Source organism: Mycteria americana, chromosome 3 (assembly GCF_035582795.1).
Source record: "Mycteria americana isolate JAX WOST 10 ecotype Jacksonville Zoo and Gardens chromosome 3, USCA_MyAme_1.0, whole genome shotgun sequence".
Classification (NCBI taxonomy): domain Eukaryota; kingdom Metazoa; phylum Chordata; class Aves; order Ciconiiformes; family Ciconiidae; genus Mycteria; species Mycteria americana.
The window spans coordinates 83,119,402-83,136,512 of NC_134367.1; the positions used below are offsets into that span (position 1 = coordinate 83,119,402).

General features: G+C 43.5%; 2 protein-coding genes across 2 annotated transcripts; one reads left to right on the plus strand and one right to left on the minus strand.

The window, feature by feature from the left end:
- Positions 1–1,859: 1,859 nt before the first annotated feature.
- On the minus strand, positions 1,860–8,129 carry EXOC8 (exocyst complex component 8). The gene is made up of 2 exons (XM_075495870.1): positions 6,411–8,129; positions 1,860–5,754 (listed from the first exon to the last, which is right to left on the minus strand). Exons 1-2 carry the CDS (start codon positions 8,046–8,048, stop codon positions 5,146–5,148), a joined length of 2,247 nt encoding a protein of 748 aa, XP_075351985.1. The 5' UTR covers positions 8,049–8,129; the 3' UTR covers positions 1,860–5,145.
- A 163-nt stretch (positions 8,130–8,292) lies between these two features.
- SPRTN (SprT-like N-terminal domain) lies at positions 8,293–14,861 on the plus strand. Its single transcript, XM_075495871.1, has 5 exons — positions 8,293–8,649; positions 10,174–10,273; positions 11,093–11,221; positions 12,002–12,269; positions 12,577–14,861. The coding sequence occupies exons 1-5, from the start codon at positions 8,384–8,386 to the stop codon at positions 13,311–13,313; spliced, it is 1,500 nt and encodes a 499-aa protein (XP_075351986.1). The 5' UTR covers positions 8,293–8,383; the 3' UTR covers positions 13,314–14,861.
- Positions 14,862–17,111: the final 2,250 nt, after the last annotated feature.

The window sequence follows — 17,111 nt, forward strand, 5'->3', positions numbered from 1 at the left end:
TATTAGTACATCTGAACAATATTCCCAACAGCCGCAAGGCCAAATTATATTTTGGGTAATCTTCGCCGATGCCTCAGAGTCCAGCTCCTGCCATGACATGAAGAGATTAATATCTCAGCTTTCATACCTGCTTTTAACTCTTGTACTGGTCTATGAGAACAAATTGAATGCAATCGTATCTGCTTGCATGTACAGCGGATGCCTGTTTTCCCTGCGCCAAGGTGATGGTCACCAATGCAGAGTTCTTGTGGGACCCCCCACTAGTAACCATGTGCCATCACAGCTCTCTTCAAGTAATTTGGGGAGCAAGTTCTCTCCATCCTCCCATATAATCTTCTGCTTGGGTGAGAAGTGGGATGCTCAGGCCATCGAAAAGAATGCAGCTGTGATCCAGCCACTGCATGGGGAGGGAGACAGGATAAATACCACAGGGTCACAGAAGGGTGATCTAAAATTGCCTTAAAGCTGTCCTGATCAGCCACGTAAACCACAGGGAAGGGGAATACTGCTCAGTGGTCAGCACAGGCCAGGCCTCTTGCTAGTACTTTCTCTCTGCTGTGTCAAACAGAGCACATCTGTAACAGAGAATCTAGTTCAGCCTGTAACGCTGAAGTTGAGAACTGTATTACAGGGCACTTTGCGGCCACTGAAGTTGTATTAGCAAAGTTTCCTAAATACTCAAGAGGTAATTACTCTGTGTCTGAGGTGGCTCAATCAAATTCTCATATATTACTCTAGTCAGCATCCCTTGTAATTATAAAGGGCGTAAATCTATTTTCACAAAAACAGTATACTACATAAGATTGGGAAACATTCTTTCCACAGTTTGTGGTGTTTCTCTCTCCACTACCTTTCAGAGTTTGTAGGGATTGAATGCGTATCACAACTCTTAAACCTCTGAGGAAATGTATGTGTCTACAGGCTATGCTCACAAAGCTCCTTGACAGAAAAGCCCCATTCTGGATTTGATTTTCTTCGGAGAAAACACACTGGGAGTTTGCGGAACTACTAATATTTTTAAGTAAACAGTAACCCAACTAAAACATAAGAGTTAGGCAGCAAAGGGAATGTAAAGAGTGCATAAGTTATCAAGATAGGTGGTGGGGACCTTCTGCATTACTGTGCTGGAGTGCAAAGCTGCATTATGAGCATGAGCTCTCATTGGAATTTCAGTCCAATATTGAAGTAAAAATGACAAGATGCCACACAAGCTTGACTTTGAGTAGTCATTAAGCTGAACATCTTACACGAGACAGCTGAGGCTGGGACAAGCGACTTTTCACATCTCTGCAGGGGCTTGCAGTCTAGCAGACCGTCTCAGGCAGAACAAAATTCGCATGTTGGTGCATACCTTTAGAAAAAGTAGAAAGCTGAGATCCTCTGCAGGGTCCCTGCCAACAGTATAGAAACACAGCAGGAAGAGAAAACATGAAGCATTAAGAAATTAACAGTACAAAATTTAGAAAATGCAGAAGAAAAGCACTACAAAGGAAGGAAAGAGAGCTGACCCCAACATCCGAATTGTTCGGTGCAGCACCTTAATTCCCCAACGTGCTACAAAAACATCCCAAGCCACACCGCGAGGTAGCGCAGATTTAATGTCCGTGCCTGCCCACGGCAGACTGAAGTTTCAATGGACAAAACTCCACCTAGTGAGGAGATGGACTGTACTGCGCATTCAGCATTCAAGTTAACTATGAAGGGACTCCGGTGACAAAATGATCTCTGGAAGGTAACAAACCCTACAGCGTTATGCTGCCCTGGTGTTGGTAAGGTCTCACATACCTACCCGAAGTCCCACTAGACTGGACTACAGCCTCTCCTCAATTTGAATGAGATACAGTGTTGAGAACTATTTTCTTCCAACTTCACTTTATTAAGGCACAGGCTGACTTTGTAATAATGTAACTGAAGTGACATCACTTGGCTTTCATCACCTCCCTGCCTCTTACATCTCCCCCACAAACGACTGACCTGAAGCTCTTTGACTTCAGTGGAAATTTATTAGTGGACCTGAACTTTGAACCAACATCCCCTTTCTGATGATCATGTAATAAAACCAGAAATACACCACTAGTGTTGTATGTCCAAAAGTTTTAATACATGGTCCTCACTGTTCAGAAAAGTTATTGCATTAAATTTTAATACATAAATTCATCTCAATTAAAAAAAAAAAATCTTCATTTTACACATCACAATTTTGTCACAGCAGCTAAAGGAAACCAGATTTTATATGCAATTGTCTCAAAACAAAAAAAAAAAATACGACCAGTTCTTCCCCAAATCAACAAAACTGCTATCGTATTATTCAGTAGTTACTGCAAATCCCAACTTGAATAACACTATCCCCACAAGTGTACAGCTCAGGAAAAGAAAAGTGCTGTTCCAATTACCATCTGCAAATCTGAAATTTATTAAACCACGACCCTCAGCATATGTTGACTTTTTCTGTTAACTGAATTAACATACAAAGCATGTTTAATTTAAGTGCACACCATTTTCCTTAAGTCATTGGTTTTCTTTTATTATGACTCGAATAGATTCACAAGTTACAAAATATCCATGCTACCTACAGCAGTTTATACAAATCCACAGGTGTGTTTGAATTGTGACAGGCACACGACATTTGCTCACCCAAAGGAAAGGCCAGATTCCCTGATCCATTAAAACCAACATCCACATAAGCCCACTGCTCCATGGATGACGGCAGAGACAAAATCAGTAGGCCCTGTGTGCCGTAAATAGATTGATGAAGGGAGCAGTGACAGAGGCATAACAGAGCACATGGCAGAATTACATTCGACATTTCATCCTTTGATGAGGATGTGCTACACCAGTTTGCAATAGAAGCATGAATAGGGCTCTCCTCCTATTCAATCTTATGCCAGAGCTGGGAATCAGGAAACTGCAATTCAGCTTCTCACACAAAATCTTCAAGCGTCACAATAATCAGAGTCGTGACCTGCAGTTCCACAGCTTACCCTTCTCTTGCACAGAAAAAAAAAAAAAAAAAAGTTTACATAAGGCGCATCTGTACTTATTCTGTGCCCACAAGATGCTTTCCTCTGCTGTAAAGAAAACAATAAAATATACCTGTCTTCAGAGAAAAAAAAGCCCTCCCTTCTCCCTCTCCTCCAAAATACCCGTCATCATGGAGAGCTCTCACTTATAATCCACTTGAAAATATTTCTCAAAATTAAGTTAAGGCCAGGTTGCTACCTTTGCCCACTTTAAACAGATGACAGACAATATATTATTTTGATATACTTCCCTAGGTTCTGAGAGTTCACTAGTGAAATAACACCTGTGCAACTCTCTCTTGGAGATAACGTTCATACAAGTTCTAAGTCTCACTGTCCCTGTACCTTAAAATAAAACTCTAGGTATTTCAGTGGTTTTCAATTTGTTGTACATTTTTTCCTGTGATTTGCTAGCAAAAGGCTCGAATACTGGAGAGCAAGTGAGCAGAGACAGTAGGATGCTTTTCAAAATCTGACAGTTCAAAAAGCATCCAAAGAGCAAGAGAAAGAAAACTAGCTATTAAAGTGAAAACTGCATTGAACTAGCACTGTGAAAATAGGGAGAAATGAAGAAGCTCCAGTATAAGCAGTTATGCAGAATGTTTTACTAGTGATATCTTTTGTTTGTTCAGCCAGTCACAAGGCATTCATTACCATGATACAAATTGCAAAAGCTTTCATTTGAAAGCGCAAGAGGAACAGGATACTCAGTTATTCCAGTTAAGAACACTCATTGAGAGTCTACTACAAGGTTACTTAGCTGTAACATGATTTTCTCACAATTAAGAAAGTCTGCACTAAAGGGGAAGAAGTCTACACAGCTTAGAAGATGATGCTGACAGCTTTCTAAAGCCAGCCTTTACACAAGACTTGGCTTATCTTATTTTCAGAGACACATACTGAATGAGATAGCCATCACCTTCAACCCAAACAAACAAGCATTTGCATAAACTTCCCCCATCTACATTAGAGTTCCCAACCAAGCACAGTCTTTGTGTTTTCTGCAAAAAAGACAGTTCTTCTTGGTTATTGCTGTATTATAGGAAATGATGCTAATATTTGCTGGAGAAACAGAGTGTATATTTTGAAGATCGCATCATTTACAAAAAGCCTCACACCCAGTCTCTTCATCTTGTGCTGCTTCTGTACAGCAAAACCAGCATTCTGTTTCTTCCAAACGAAACAGTACCTTCAGACCCTCTCCCTGCCCTGCACGTCTCAAGAGCATTTATGCCTCTTGACTATGGTTTCTACTAGTAGGTAATGGCCCATAATGCATTTATGACAGCACCTCAAGCAAGAGTGCATAATTCATCAAATGGACTTGACCCCCATGAAGTCCATGAGAAAACAAGGAAGGGGAACACAAAGGGAAAGGGTAGAAAGTTATTCTCACTTCTCCTCTGAAGGGAACAAATGTTTCTGACAGTAGAAGGTTTGTTTTCAGAGAGCTGTAATTTAAGGTGACAGGCCAGCTTATTAAATAGAAGAAGTCCCTTCACTCAAACACAAAAACCTATGCAAAAAATATTTTTAATTTAGAACTACCTCTGAAATGAATGAAGAGAATTTGAATGTTGGAGAAACTGAAGAGTCTGCACTACCAAACAAATCAGACTGTGCAAATCCAGGTTGTTTATCTGCAGTGCTGAGTCACATCGGGATGGTGGATGTGCCTCACCAAATACCACACCCTCGGAGCATTTCAGCACTTCCCCTCCTACCAGAAAACTGCCTTAAAAAAAGAATTCCTACAGTGACATGATAAGAAGTGATCTTTTCCTGCCATACGGTGTACGCATATTTAAGACTTTCACAAACATTTGGCCGCAATTGTATATTATAGTATTTCCCAAGCCACAAACACTACACAAGCCATTCTTACAGGATATGCTGTCCAAGGACATCTGACCTCAGCCTTACTTCTCGCTCCCCTACCCACCATCCACCAAGAAAAGTGTTGCATCCTTGCAGGCTTTGATTGTAAGTCTTCAGCTTCTGGAATGCAGCAGTTAGAATTCTGCATTTTTCAGGTACTCAAAAAAAAAATTTAGTTCATATATTCAAGGTACAACATTTTCAGCAAGTGCTTTCACACTCTTTTTATAAGAACAGTTAGGTCACTTCACACCACAGAGGTGGTACTTTCCGGATTTACACGCATCAACCTTGAAGCATTTCTCAGATCCTGTAGCTGCTTGGCTGGCTTTCCAACTCCTTCCTCAAATCTTTTTTCCACAACAGGAAGGACAGTTTCATACAGGAAGGATGCATTCTGCCTAATGAATGCTTTCTTCTCAGGGTCCTGTTCACACCGTAAACTGTAATCAACATGCTGGACAGCCACCAGGATGATCTCCACGAGACTCTCCAAAAGAACCATATGCAGCTCTGGAAAGTAAAGCTTTAATGCTTCCTCCAAGAAGGCCATAGTCTGCTTAGTGAAAGCTACTACAGTATAGCTAAGGTTGACCCAGCAGTCATCACCCGTGTATTGGTCAAAATTGCCTACCCCGCAGCTCCTCATCTCCTCCCTGAGTTTCCCCAGCGCCTCTGGAGTCATTAGGTTCATCTTTCTCCACATCTCCTCAGAGTTGCGGTGCTTGGTGGCCTCGATGATGATATCCTTGTAGCTCTGTAAAGCACCTTTGATATCCTTTACCAGAAGGGCATGAATGATGAAGGTGAGATCCAGTCCAATCTCACTAAGCTGCTTGCAGTGCTCTTTAGCTACCTTGGGTATTAACGAAAAGCAAAAGGTGTTACCAGTGTGCAGGCCCCCTTTACATCTCACACATTTACCAAATCTATCATTCTCAGAAAACGGGGAAGAGTTAGTCAAACTTCACTTACTTCATCTGCTTTAAGAAATTCCTTATTAATGAGAAATTAATAACTGAAAGATAAATCCTGCCTGTCAAAAATACTCTGGACAATTACATTATAACCCCCACAGACACACTTCCCCGCCCCCCTCCATTAGCAGATGAAAGAAACCATAACCTGAGAAAGGTAGTCTTGCAAAAAATGATGGAAATGTAGTCCAGGACAGGCTTGGAAAACAAACAAAAAGTCTTCAAAATACTCATCATTCAGGTGTAGCTTATGTAAATTTTAGGACCTCCTACTGGTTAAAGGTAAATTAAGAACAAACACATTTTGCATTTTTGATAAAGGCAGGGTTTTTCTTGCTGTGTATTTTCATCTTAATGCTTTCCTCTGTTAAAATGAAAAAAACCAACCCCAAATGAGTATTAATCTTTCAATGCAGGAAAGCTCTCTGGAGACCCACTCAAGAGTCAACAACTAACCTAGGGTTAGAAAAGAGGATTTATAAGCTTTCCAGCCCTTGTTTTGGCCGTCGTAAGCACCCTGCTTGGACCCTCTTACCTTGACACACTCTGCCGCAGTCGACAAGCTCTCTTTACTGTCAAATACTTGCTTACTGAAGGCATCTACAAACATCCTCATGGAAGAGCGGGCCCAGACAACGAAGGCCGAATAGCAGCCGTTGTTACCAGCGAAGTCTGTCTCAAACTCTCTTGCCGTCTCTAGAAGGCTGGTGAAGAAGACGTGGCAGAGCTTGTGGATGTAGAGCAGCGTGGCGCCCTCGATGCGCAGCTGTCGGATGGCTGTCTGCACCGCGGCTGCCCGGTTCTTCAGGAAGAGCTCACACGCCTTGGTGGACTGGCCCAAGCGAATGAGCTGGGACACAGCTCGGCGGGTGGCCCGCGGCCCTCCTCGCAGCGAGCGGTCTGGAGACAGCTCAAACACCAGCACGTCTGTAAGCTGCCGGACCCGCTCATCCACCTTGGCCCGCAGCTCCTTCACAGGCTGGTTCATGGGCTTGTCCCCCAGGTACTCGTTGAGTTTATCCAAGAGGTCCACTGCCCCCTCAAAGTCCCGCTGAGCGATGCAGACATCCAAGTCCTCTGGCAGCTCCTGGATCCACTCAAGTGAGAGGTCAACCACCTCCTCCTCAGCAGAGGGCTCTTCCTCCTCATCATCCTCCTCGAAGGGGTTGGTGGATTCAGGGGGCGTCGGGGCAGGCCGGGGCAGAGCCTCCTGCTCCAGGCGTCGCTTCTCGCTGAGGGCCCGGTTGCGCTTGGTCTCCTCCAGCACCTCCAGCCACTCCTTCTTGATCTTGGCGTTCTCGGCCTGGAAGATGCGGCTCTCAGGGAACATGAGCAGCTTGAACATGTCCTTCATGGGTGGGTTGTCCTTGACGTTGACCACAGCCAGCCCATCGAGGGGGTAGAGGGCGTCGTAGCGGTAGGCGCCGCGGCGGTTGGGCAGGGCAGTGGCCACGAGCAGGCAGTCGTTCATGAGGAAGGCGTGCACCCGCTGGATCTGCGCCATGTGGTCAGCATCGTACTCCACCAGGTCGCCGTTGTAGACCAGGTACTTGCCGGGGCTCTCGGGCAGGAGGTCACGGCAGCCCTCCACCTTCTCCAGGAGGGTGGTGAGCGTGCGCTGCCGCCCCTCCTCGCTGGCCGCAGCCTCCTTGGCCGACAGCGGCAGGAAGGGGTCGGCGGCGGCAGCGCGGCGGGCGCCCAGAGCGGGGTCGTCGCGGTCGGCCTGGAGGAGCAGGGCCTGGGTGACGGCCTCCATGATGCCCTTCTGCTCGGTGAGGATGTGGCTGAGCTGGTACATCTCGCTCTCCAGGTAGCTGATCTCCCGCGCCGTCTCGATGAACTGCCGGTAGTTCTGGTAGACGTTGCGCTTCAGGCTCTGGGCCGTCTCCTCGCTCAGCGCCTGGATGCGCTGCCGGTGCTCCTGCAGGTCCCGGTCCCCGTCCGACTGCTGCGACAGCTGCTTCACGTACTCCTCCGCCGCGAAGCCCCCCGACTCCAGCTGCCGCCGCAGCCGGCTCCCGCCGCCTTCGCCCAGCGACAGCGCCATCGCCATCGCCGCCGCCGCGCCCCCAGCCGCCCCGCTGCCCGGCGCCCGCCCCGCCGCCGCTGCCGCCGCCGGGGAGACGGCCGCCGCGCCTGCGCACAGCGGTACGTACGCCGCCTGCGCCAGCATCGCCGCGCCGATCGCGCATGCGCAGGCGCCCCGCCGGAAAGCAACTGCCCGGAGCGACGCGGGGCCGCCGCGCTGGGGAAGCGCCGGCCTCGGAAGGGGCGGGGCGGGGCGGGGCGGGGCGGGGCGGGGCGGGGGAGGAGTCGCTGGCGGATGCCGCTGCGCGCATGCGCCGGAGGGGGAGGGCATCAGAGGGTGTTAGGCGCATGCGTAGTCGGGATGAGGTGGTGGCGTTGGGGCGCTTGTAAGGCGGTGCGCATGCGCTTGGAGCTTCTGGGGCCGTCGGGGCGGCCTTAGCGCCCGGCCGTTGGGGCGGCCTCGCGGCGGCGCTGCGCGCCATGGAGGAGGACTTCGTGCTGGCGCTCCAGCTGCAGGAGCTGTGGGAAGCGGAGGATAAGGAGGCGGCGGCGGCAGCAGCAGCAGCAGCGTGCCCTGAGGCCTCGCCGGACCCCTCGTCCCTCCGCCCGCTGTCGGTGGTGGACGAGGCCTGGGAGCTGCTGGACCCCAGCCCCGACGTGCATGGCCTCTTCGTGCAGTTCAACGAGACGCTCTTCTGGGGACGCCTGGCGGCTGTCGAGGTGTCGTGGAGCCCACGCATGACCCTGTACGCCATCGGGGCGCGGGGGGGGGTACGCTGGGTCGGCTGGCAGGGCACCCCTGCCTGGGGAGGGGGCCGGGGCTCTCGGGCCGGGCGCGGCGGGGAGCCGCCTCCCGCCAGGCATCGCCCGGCTCGGGCGGGGAGCCAGGGTGTGGAGGGGGGCTCGCCAGGAGTGGGAAGGCGGCGCGGGAAGTCGGTCCTTCCCGAGCAGCGCTGCGGGATGGTGTTCACCGGCCTCGGGTTTCAGAAGCCGCCGTGCCTCTGAGGGGCCCCGGCAGAGTGCTGGTGCTGTGTCAGAGCTGTCGGAAGAGGCTGTGACCCGTCAGCTAAGCAGCGGCGCGGCTCACCTCATCGTAGAGCTGTGGGCTTTAGGGAGGGGGAGGAAAAGCTGTCGCTTGTCACTCTGTGCTGCTCCTAACTGTGGCTTCGTAGGCACGATGTACTAGTGCCACAGCTTCTCTTCCAGGTGTTTGAATGTCCTGCTTTTTTAACATAGTTTGTACCCCAGGACGTGGGTGGTCACTGTTATTGTCTGGTTTGTCCTTCATTTGTCATCCTTGGCGGCTATAAATGGCTTTTCCCGTGGTGCAGGCAAAACTGGAGAGGTGTTAAAGTGGAATAAATAACTTGGTCTTAAACTGTGTCTCTTGAAACTTAAAAGAACATACTTGTATTGCTGTCATTTTTCTTATTCTTATTTTTTATGATAGTTTTATAGCATGACAGAAAGGCAAATACGAAATTATAATAGTATATTAACAAGACTATTAACAAGAATAGACTGGGAAGGGGAATATACAGAAAATCTGATGTTAAAAAAAAAAAGCTTTGAAGTGCAGGCTGCAGTTCTGCAGCAGATCAGCTGATGCAATTGCTGGCTGCTGGAGTCCTGCCCCCTCTTGTACTCTGCTGGTTGCAGTACTCCTTAGACACTTGAAAATATTTGGATTGAACTGAACTGGTAGAGGACTAACTCAGTAACAAAACAAAAAAAAAGTGTCTTCTGCTGGATTAACATGCAGAAGTGATGGTATGTGAAGGTTCAGTAAGAGTCAAAAGCTGGGAGAGGGTGAGGGGTGAAATTGCGGCTACCAGCAGTTAAGGCTGTGTTGGCTGCTGTGAATCTCTAGCCTCTGTTTTATGTATTTCACTCCATCAGGAGTTCTAATGAAAACAGTCCTCTGCCTCCTAAACAGGTTAGCTTGGAACAGTCCATTGTGATTTTTTAAAATGTTTTTATATGTTCAGGATTGCTGACTTTGAATTAAGTGACTGCAAGAGATCTAACAGATTATAGTTTCACTTTTGCTAGGCTAGTCACAGCTTATTCTAAGGAATTTGCGGGTTTTTGTTTTTTTTTTTTTTTCTTAATGATGTTGACTTTTTCAAGTAACTACTAAAAGTGGTTTTTCATGTTCCGAATTACCTAGCATGTGTTGGAAGAGGATGGCATTTTAACTCCAATTCTCAATTTTCTTCATGTACCACAGAAACAAGTAGCTTTTCATATTTTCTTTCTGTCTCTTTCAGCTGTGCTGGAGTGTGTAGATATGAAGGAAAAGGTGGAATGTGTTCCATTCGTCTAAGTGAGCCGCTCCTAAAGTTAAGACCAAGGAAGGACCTCGTTGAGGTATTTGAAGATTGCTCATGAATCTGCACATAAAATTTATTGTGCCACCCCCTCCACCCCATACAAACATTTTGCGTTTCATAGTGGGATTCTTAAATACAGTGACTGATAGATTGTAAAATAGCGGTGGCTTTATTGTTACATTTATATTGCTTGTGTTACAGTATCATGATAATCTTTCAGTTTTATGTTTCTAAATAGGCAACTCTGAGTAGGAGTCTGAAGTCACTTGTTCATTTTACTGACTTTATAAAGAAAAAAACCCCAACTTTTTTACTTCTAAATTATCCTCTGATGTTAAAAACAAAGATAGACTGAAAGCACAATCAGAAAATGGCTGTAGCTTCATCTTTTAGTTCAAAAGGCCAACAGCAGAAAATAAGGATATAGGATATGATTGTAAACATAACTTTGTGTTGCTTCTTGTGCCTCTGTCAGGGCTGCTGCTTTGAGTTGGCTCAACATTCACATTTGCTTAACGAACAGAAATGCTGTAGGGTTTCGACTTTCTCACAAGTGTCTCTTTTTTGGGTTGTAGAGGGGATGATCTCTTTAAAGATCTGACTTACATTTGAGGATTATTTCTCCTTTTTGGAATGTCACTTATTGTAGTAATATTCTCGAGCACGTTTTGGTGGTATGGGAATAGAGGTAATTTGATTTGACAGATAGATAAGCATTATGTTTCTATGACCCAGACTGAACATGAAAATAAGATTGGTACCATGATAAATGTAGAGGAGTAAAATACTTCTAGCTTAATTCTGCAACTATGTGTAATGCTTTTCAGTAAATAGCTAATGATTTGCATCGTTTCAGACACTGTTGCATGAAATGATCCATGCCCTGCTTTTTGTTACTAATAATGACAAAGATCGTGAATCTCACGGACCAGAGTTCCGCAAACACATGCATCGCATTAATCGCTTGACTGGAGCCAATGTCACAGTAAGCATAATCCACTTAACCTAATTTAATAGAATTTCCTTCCTGATTTGGTTTTTTAGTATGCCTGGTGTGGTATGAGTAAGATACTTGTTCTTATTAGACACTCCACAGCTGGCACCAATACAAATTTGCATCCAAGTGTATGCCAGTTCTGTAGTTATTTTGTTGGGGATGATGGTGGAAAGAGGTTGAGGAAGATGCAGTGAGTTATTAGAGTCATATAATTTTCAAGTATACCCTCTGTAAGTATTTTCCTTTAAACTCTTGTTTTAAACTTGAAACAGCTTAATGGTACAAGGGACAGAATAGCTCCATGTTCAGAATAATATTTGAGGAAAAGCAATCTATTTTAGTTAAGATTTCTATCAGTAGAGGATAATGGGTTGATGATTTTTTAAAATAATGTGTCTGATAAGATCAGTTAAGATAATAGCTGGAGGGAGAATACAATACTGGTATTGTTTGCAATGCATTCTAAACAGTATGCCATTTAGGGAGAAATTGTAGATAGATTTTTAAAGTTATTTTATTGCAGTTCAAACAAGATAGCCAGGATGTATTCCTATACATCCTGCCTTTTTTTAAAGCTTTGTTTTAATGGTATCCAAATGTTGATCAAATTTCACCCAGGTTCAGCTCTTTTAGCTGCTAATGTAAAAATACAGCAGTAATAGAAAGAATGGAATGGTAATATATTTTAAAAATATTGTAGAGCTAGTGATATAAAATTAGAACCTTTCTGAATGACTGCTTTTTTTTTTTTCTTTTTTTTAAACCTAGATCTATCATACTTTTCATGATGAGGTGGATTTGTACCGCCAGCACTGGTGGCGATGCAATGGCCCCTGTCAAAATAGAAAACCTTACTTTGGATATGTGAAACGTTCAATGAATAGAGCACCCTCTGCACGAGACTTTTGGTGGGCTGAGCATCAAGAGACATGTGGAGGCACATTCACAAAAGTGAAGGAGCCAGAGAACTTCTCTAAGAAATCCAAGGAGACAACCCAGCCAGCAAAACTTCCAAATTCTGAGTTAACTAACAAAGGTATTTAAAATAATTATTTTTTTTTCTTTTGCAAACTCTTTTTGTCCAAACAATTCCTTGAACAAATACAGATCAAGCACTACATGAGCTTTGTTTAGCCATTACTGTTATGTAGCAAAGAACAGGGCCCATTTTATTTGTGCATTTCTAGGCTCCTTCTCAACTTAATTGTTTGCAAAAGGTTTAGTTTGCTGTGCTGTTTTCAAGCAGCAGATTTTTGGGGTGATGCACATAAAATACTAAAACCATGATTTATATATGAAAAAGTTACTAACTCTTCTTATTTTCTTCTCTTCTTATTTTGCAGGCAAGACACAAATGCGTGGTACACAAGATCTGATGCCCTTTAGTGGAAAGGGGTATCGGCTTGGAGGAGGAGACAGTGGACTCTCAGAAATAAGCACAAATTCCAGCAGCAGTGTTAGAAACAGTGAAACACCTGGTTCACAGCATCGTTCAACACTAAAGACAATACCAATCCCTAAAAATGAGATAAAATTTGAAAAATCACCCCGTAGTGGCATCTTCTTTCCACTTTATACTGATGATGCCAGTGAGAAAATCAACTTGGCTTCAAAGCGTGAGTTTCCTAAACCCTCTGTTGCTAATACAAAAGCTTACAAGAATGTTAGTGGATCGCCTGTTAAAATTGCTCGTGTTATGGAAGAAAAATCAAACCAAGGTTCTGCAAATGGCAAGAGGGTTATGCCACTTTATAACAGGCCACCAAAACAAATTTGTTCTGAGCAGACAACAGCAGCTCAGGTTGCATCTGAGAAAAAAAGCTCAGAATGTACTAATGCACTGCAGCGGTGGCCAAAAATGGAAGACAAAACTGCCTTTGAAAACTATTTCATTAAAAAAGGGAATACTGATGTCACTTCAAGTATAAATACACCTATGAAAACCAAAGCTGAATCTACAGTGTCCTCTGCAAGTTCCAGCACTGCTGTAAGGCAAGATAAAAAAGTCAGTTGTCCTGTTTGCCAGACTGAGGTTTTGGAGTCTAAAATAAATGAACACCTTGATTCTTGTCTTACATAAAACCTTTCAGAAGGCTGTCTCAAAGATAAACCAGGGCTGAAAACATTGCTTGAAAACTACTTTGCTCAGGCTTTGCTTAGCCGTGGTTACTTCCCTGTGTGCCTGTTCTGAACTGGAATTTAAACTACTGTCAGCATGCTGAACAACAAGTTTTAGAGTTGCACATCAGTGCTGACTAGGAAGCTAGCTGCTGCTTGTGTCCCAAAGATTTGAATACTCAAGTTTTAGTAGGTGGATGTTTGTACCAATGTTTTTTCTGCAGAATCAGGGTAATACAAGAGAAGGTGGATACTTGCCGAACTGCGTATTTTCAAGGCAGTTTTTAAAATCAATCCTGCTAATTTATGTTTGTTCTTAAGACCCCTTTGTGTTGTTTTTTAAGTGTTTTTCACCATTATTGAAGTTAACGATCTATAATAGATGAGAATTCTTCTGCTTACTGTGATGTAATTGTGGCATGTATTTTTAGAATAGTAAATATTTTGCATAAGCCACAATTACACTCCCAGGTGGTCCTTTTCACCCGTGACCTTTTTGAAAAGATAGATGAGAGTGAGAATATCAAATATGGGCTTTTGTCAAAGATGGGAGAGACATAGGCATCAAAAACATAGCAAAGCATCCATTTAGGTTTAATGGGTGGATTGTAGCAGGAAAAGAGAAAATCCAGAAGGATGATGAAGGTGCTAGAAAATCAAGCACAAGATACTTGGTAGATGAGGAGAAGGCCCTACACTTAAAGGGCTCAATTTAAAAAAAAAAAAATCATTTTGAGGAGCTCATTTTCAAAAAGGATTTAAAAGTTAGCTAATCCATTAAAAGTTGGAGTGGTCAAATGGAAGCTAATGAACTTCAATCTTATGTGTGTCTTTCGGTCCAGGATACCAGCTAGACTCTCTACCTGCTTTTTCTGATGGTTTGCACAAACTCTGTGTTGAAAGTTCACTAGTTCACCTAGGATATAGGTCTTATGTGCATGAGTAACTGACCCCCATATGCTGATACTAGTAAGTAAAAGTTGGGAGGAATATTGATAGCAATACTGGTAAAGACTGTTCCTGGCCATGCCATAAAAGCCTTCATGATTTTTCAGTTAAATTTCGTGCTTTACAGGCCAAAATGGCATTAAATTGACATTACCTGACAGTCTTTGTTTTGCTTCTTCTGGAAGCCAGCCAGCTTGGTGGTTAGTATTCAACAAGCCAGTCAGTTGAGTACTAAAACCCTTGTGCTGTGAAAAGTTACGAACGCTGAGCAGATGTTTTCTATATAAACTTTCTGAAATGTTAACAGTTCTCTTGCTGCACTGGAAGTATTTAACTGGTTAAACAGTTAGCAGCTTGATTCCTTACTTGTAAAACTGATTATAAATATTTTTGTTTAAAAAAAGAAAAAATAATTACACTGTTTCATATATCCTTGCTGCAACTTTAAATGGCTATATTGGCCTTGGATGCACATATGTTAGCCTTTATATAATTAATTACTTGCTGCTCCCTTTTGAAATTGGGAAATAAACTGATGTGCAATGGAATTTGGCAAATGATACCTTTACTCTTTTGAAACATTGGTGTATTTTTTAAAATACTGATGCTACAGATGTTTAATGTGAATTGGATTGTTCTTGCATATTCTGAATAAATTGGTACTGAATTTTAGATTTTCATTAAGTCTGGGTTTCACGTGCCAATTGTGGACATCTTGTGTTACTCACCAGTGGGCTCACCTGTATGTCTAATAGCAGTCTGGTTTAATAGATCCTTTCTGTACTAACACTTTTCCTTCTTAAATTTCCCTGTAAAAACAGGTGTTGGTGAATATAGACTGCATCAACCTCTGCCTTCTCCATCATATTTTTAGTACAGTCTCACTTTTGTTGCATTTCTGTGGAAAACTTTACAAATTCTGATTTTAAAACTTGATTTGACATGTTAATTTTCCATACTTCCTTCTTAAAACTGCACTATCTGTCAGTGTTCCCAGTGAAACTTGACATTTACAAGGACAGTACTACTCAGGAGTATTTGTACTATCATATGTTTTTTAAGATGAGGACTAGATTCACATCATGAGTGGTCTCGCATCATGAAGCAGTTTTGAGAGGTATTTCCCTTGCTATTGTTCCCATCAGTTTCCTGGTTTGTCGTTTGTTGCAACTGATAAGAGTAAAGGATTGCTCCAGGAAGGGAGGATTGTGGGTATTAAATACATTTTCATATTCAGATGGATTTTTTTCTAATGTCTTCTTTTATATCAGTGTTCATTTGAACAACAAATGGAAAACAAATGTGGGAATTGGCCTGTAGAATTCCGTGAACAGTACAGCCTGCCGGTGGGGCCGGGGGGAGAACTTAAGCTAGAGGCAAGTCCTGTCTCAAATATACAAGTGTCCTAAAAAGACAAGTGTCTTCAAAACAGTTCAGCAATTTTGGACCAGCTGTGGAAGAACATCACCTCTGCCCATGCATGTTTTTACAATGAAGTATTATGATGCCAAGATCTCTTTTATACAGAGATAAAGGTGACAAAGGGCTGGGTGGGTAGGCTTTGCAGTTGCTACCTATTGCAGGCTATTAACAACAGGTCATGGCCTTGTTTTTTCGGGTATGTTACTGTGAACGCTGTTTCTGTAAGATTTTGTTCTTGAATACAGTGTCCGTCCCACAATCATAAGAATGAATAGCAGTATGTTTTTAAAATATGCTGGTAAATTTGGGTCAAAGGTGAGAAATTTCATCTTCTGTATCAGTTGACTTTAGAGTACTGAGTTTAGGTACTGTCTATAACAACACAAACTAGTAATGAATCTTGAGCAAACATGCTTCATTGAACTGCAGAATAAGTTGCCTGACTGGACTAGTAATGAATCTTGAGCAAACATGCTTCATTGAACTGCAGAATAAGTTGCCTGACTGGAAATCTGAGAAACAAGTTAATATACTTGACTTTCGAGACAAATCGGGTATGAGGGAGGTCAACAAATGGTTCTGCAACTAAAGGCAAAAGCAATCTCAGTCTGTGGTCATCTACTGGAATTGCTCAGAACTATCCAGATAACATTTCTAGAGGTTAAACTACCTAAATGAGGGTTATTTAGCTATTTCATTATTATGAAAGAGGCTGCTCTTAAGTTGTTTTGAAACTGGTTATCGGGCAAAAAATTGTGAAGGCCAAATATTTCCAAGTATTTATTAATTTTTAGGGAAATGTTATCTAGGAAGTTTTCATAATACTTGATGAGTTCTGATGAAGGAATTGGAAGTAGCATTTTTCTCCGGACTAATAAAAATAAATTAGTATCTTGCAAGAAGATATGTAATAGAAATAGTCTGCTTTACAACATGTTCTAGAAGTGATAATGTGCCATTCCTCTATACCTTACCATCTCCAGTAGTCCAACCACTGTCTGTATTCACTCGGGGTATCTGGGTCACGTGGGAAGTGTATTCTTACAGCAAGTTCAACCCTAATTCCTATGCGTAAGCTGATGAGCAGGCTATTTATGTCTAGGTGGAAGTACACTTCTCAGGCAGGGAAGGTGCTGCTGCTCAAACCGTGTAGGAATGAGTTACCTGAGCCTCCTTTCTAGGAACGTTTTTCAAGAGAACGACTAAATGTTGTTCATTTGGAACAACCCACAGAAGGGCTTATGCCGTGCTGTGCTACCTGCCGCTGTACCAGTGTCAGTAATAACAGATACCAGGTAATGTGTTACAAAATCAAAGGCTAGAGAGGGCTCGGTCATTACTGGACAACTAGTGAATAATTGCTGAAATGCAAAGTAGCCATTCAAACTGC

What these genes read in the sequence shown, in the direction of transcription:
- EXOC8 (XM_075495870.1), bottom strand. Translation starts at nt 8,048, where the DNA reads ATGCTGGCGCAGGCGGCGTACGTACCGCTGTGCGCAGGCGCGGCGGCC. An exon ending in CTGCGGCAGAGTGTGTCAAG is followed by an intron (nt 5,755 to 6,410) that starts GTAAGAGGGTCC and finishes TTAATACCCAAG; the next exon opens with GTAGCTAAAGAGCACTGCAA.
- SPRTN (XM_075495871.1), top strand. Translation starts at nt 8,384, where the DNA reads ATGGAGGAGGACTTCGTGCTGGCGCTCCAGCTGCAGGAGCTGTGGGAA. An exon ending in TGACTGGAGCCAATGTCACA is followed by an intron (nt 11,222 to 12,001) that starts GTAAGCATAATC and finishes TTTTAAACCTAG; the next exon opens with ATCTATCATACTTTTCATGA. An exon ending in TTCTGAGTTAACTAACAAAG is followed by an intron (nt 12,270 to 12,576) that starts GTATTTAAAATA and finishes CTTATTTTGCAG; the next exon opens with GCAAGACACAAATGCGTGGT.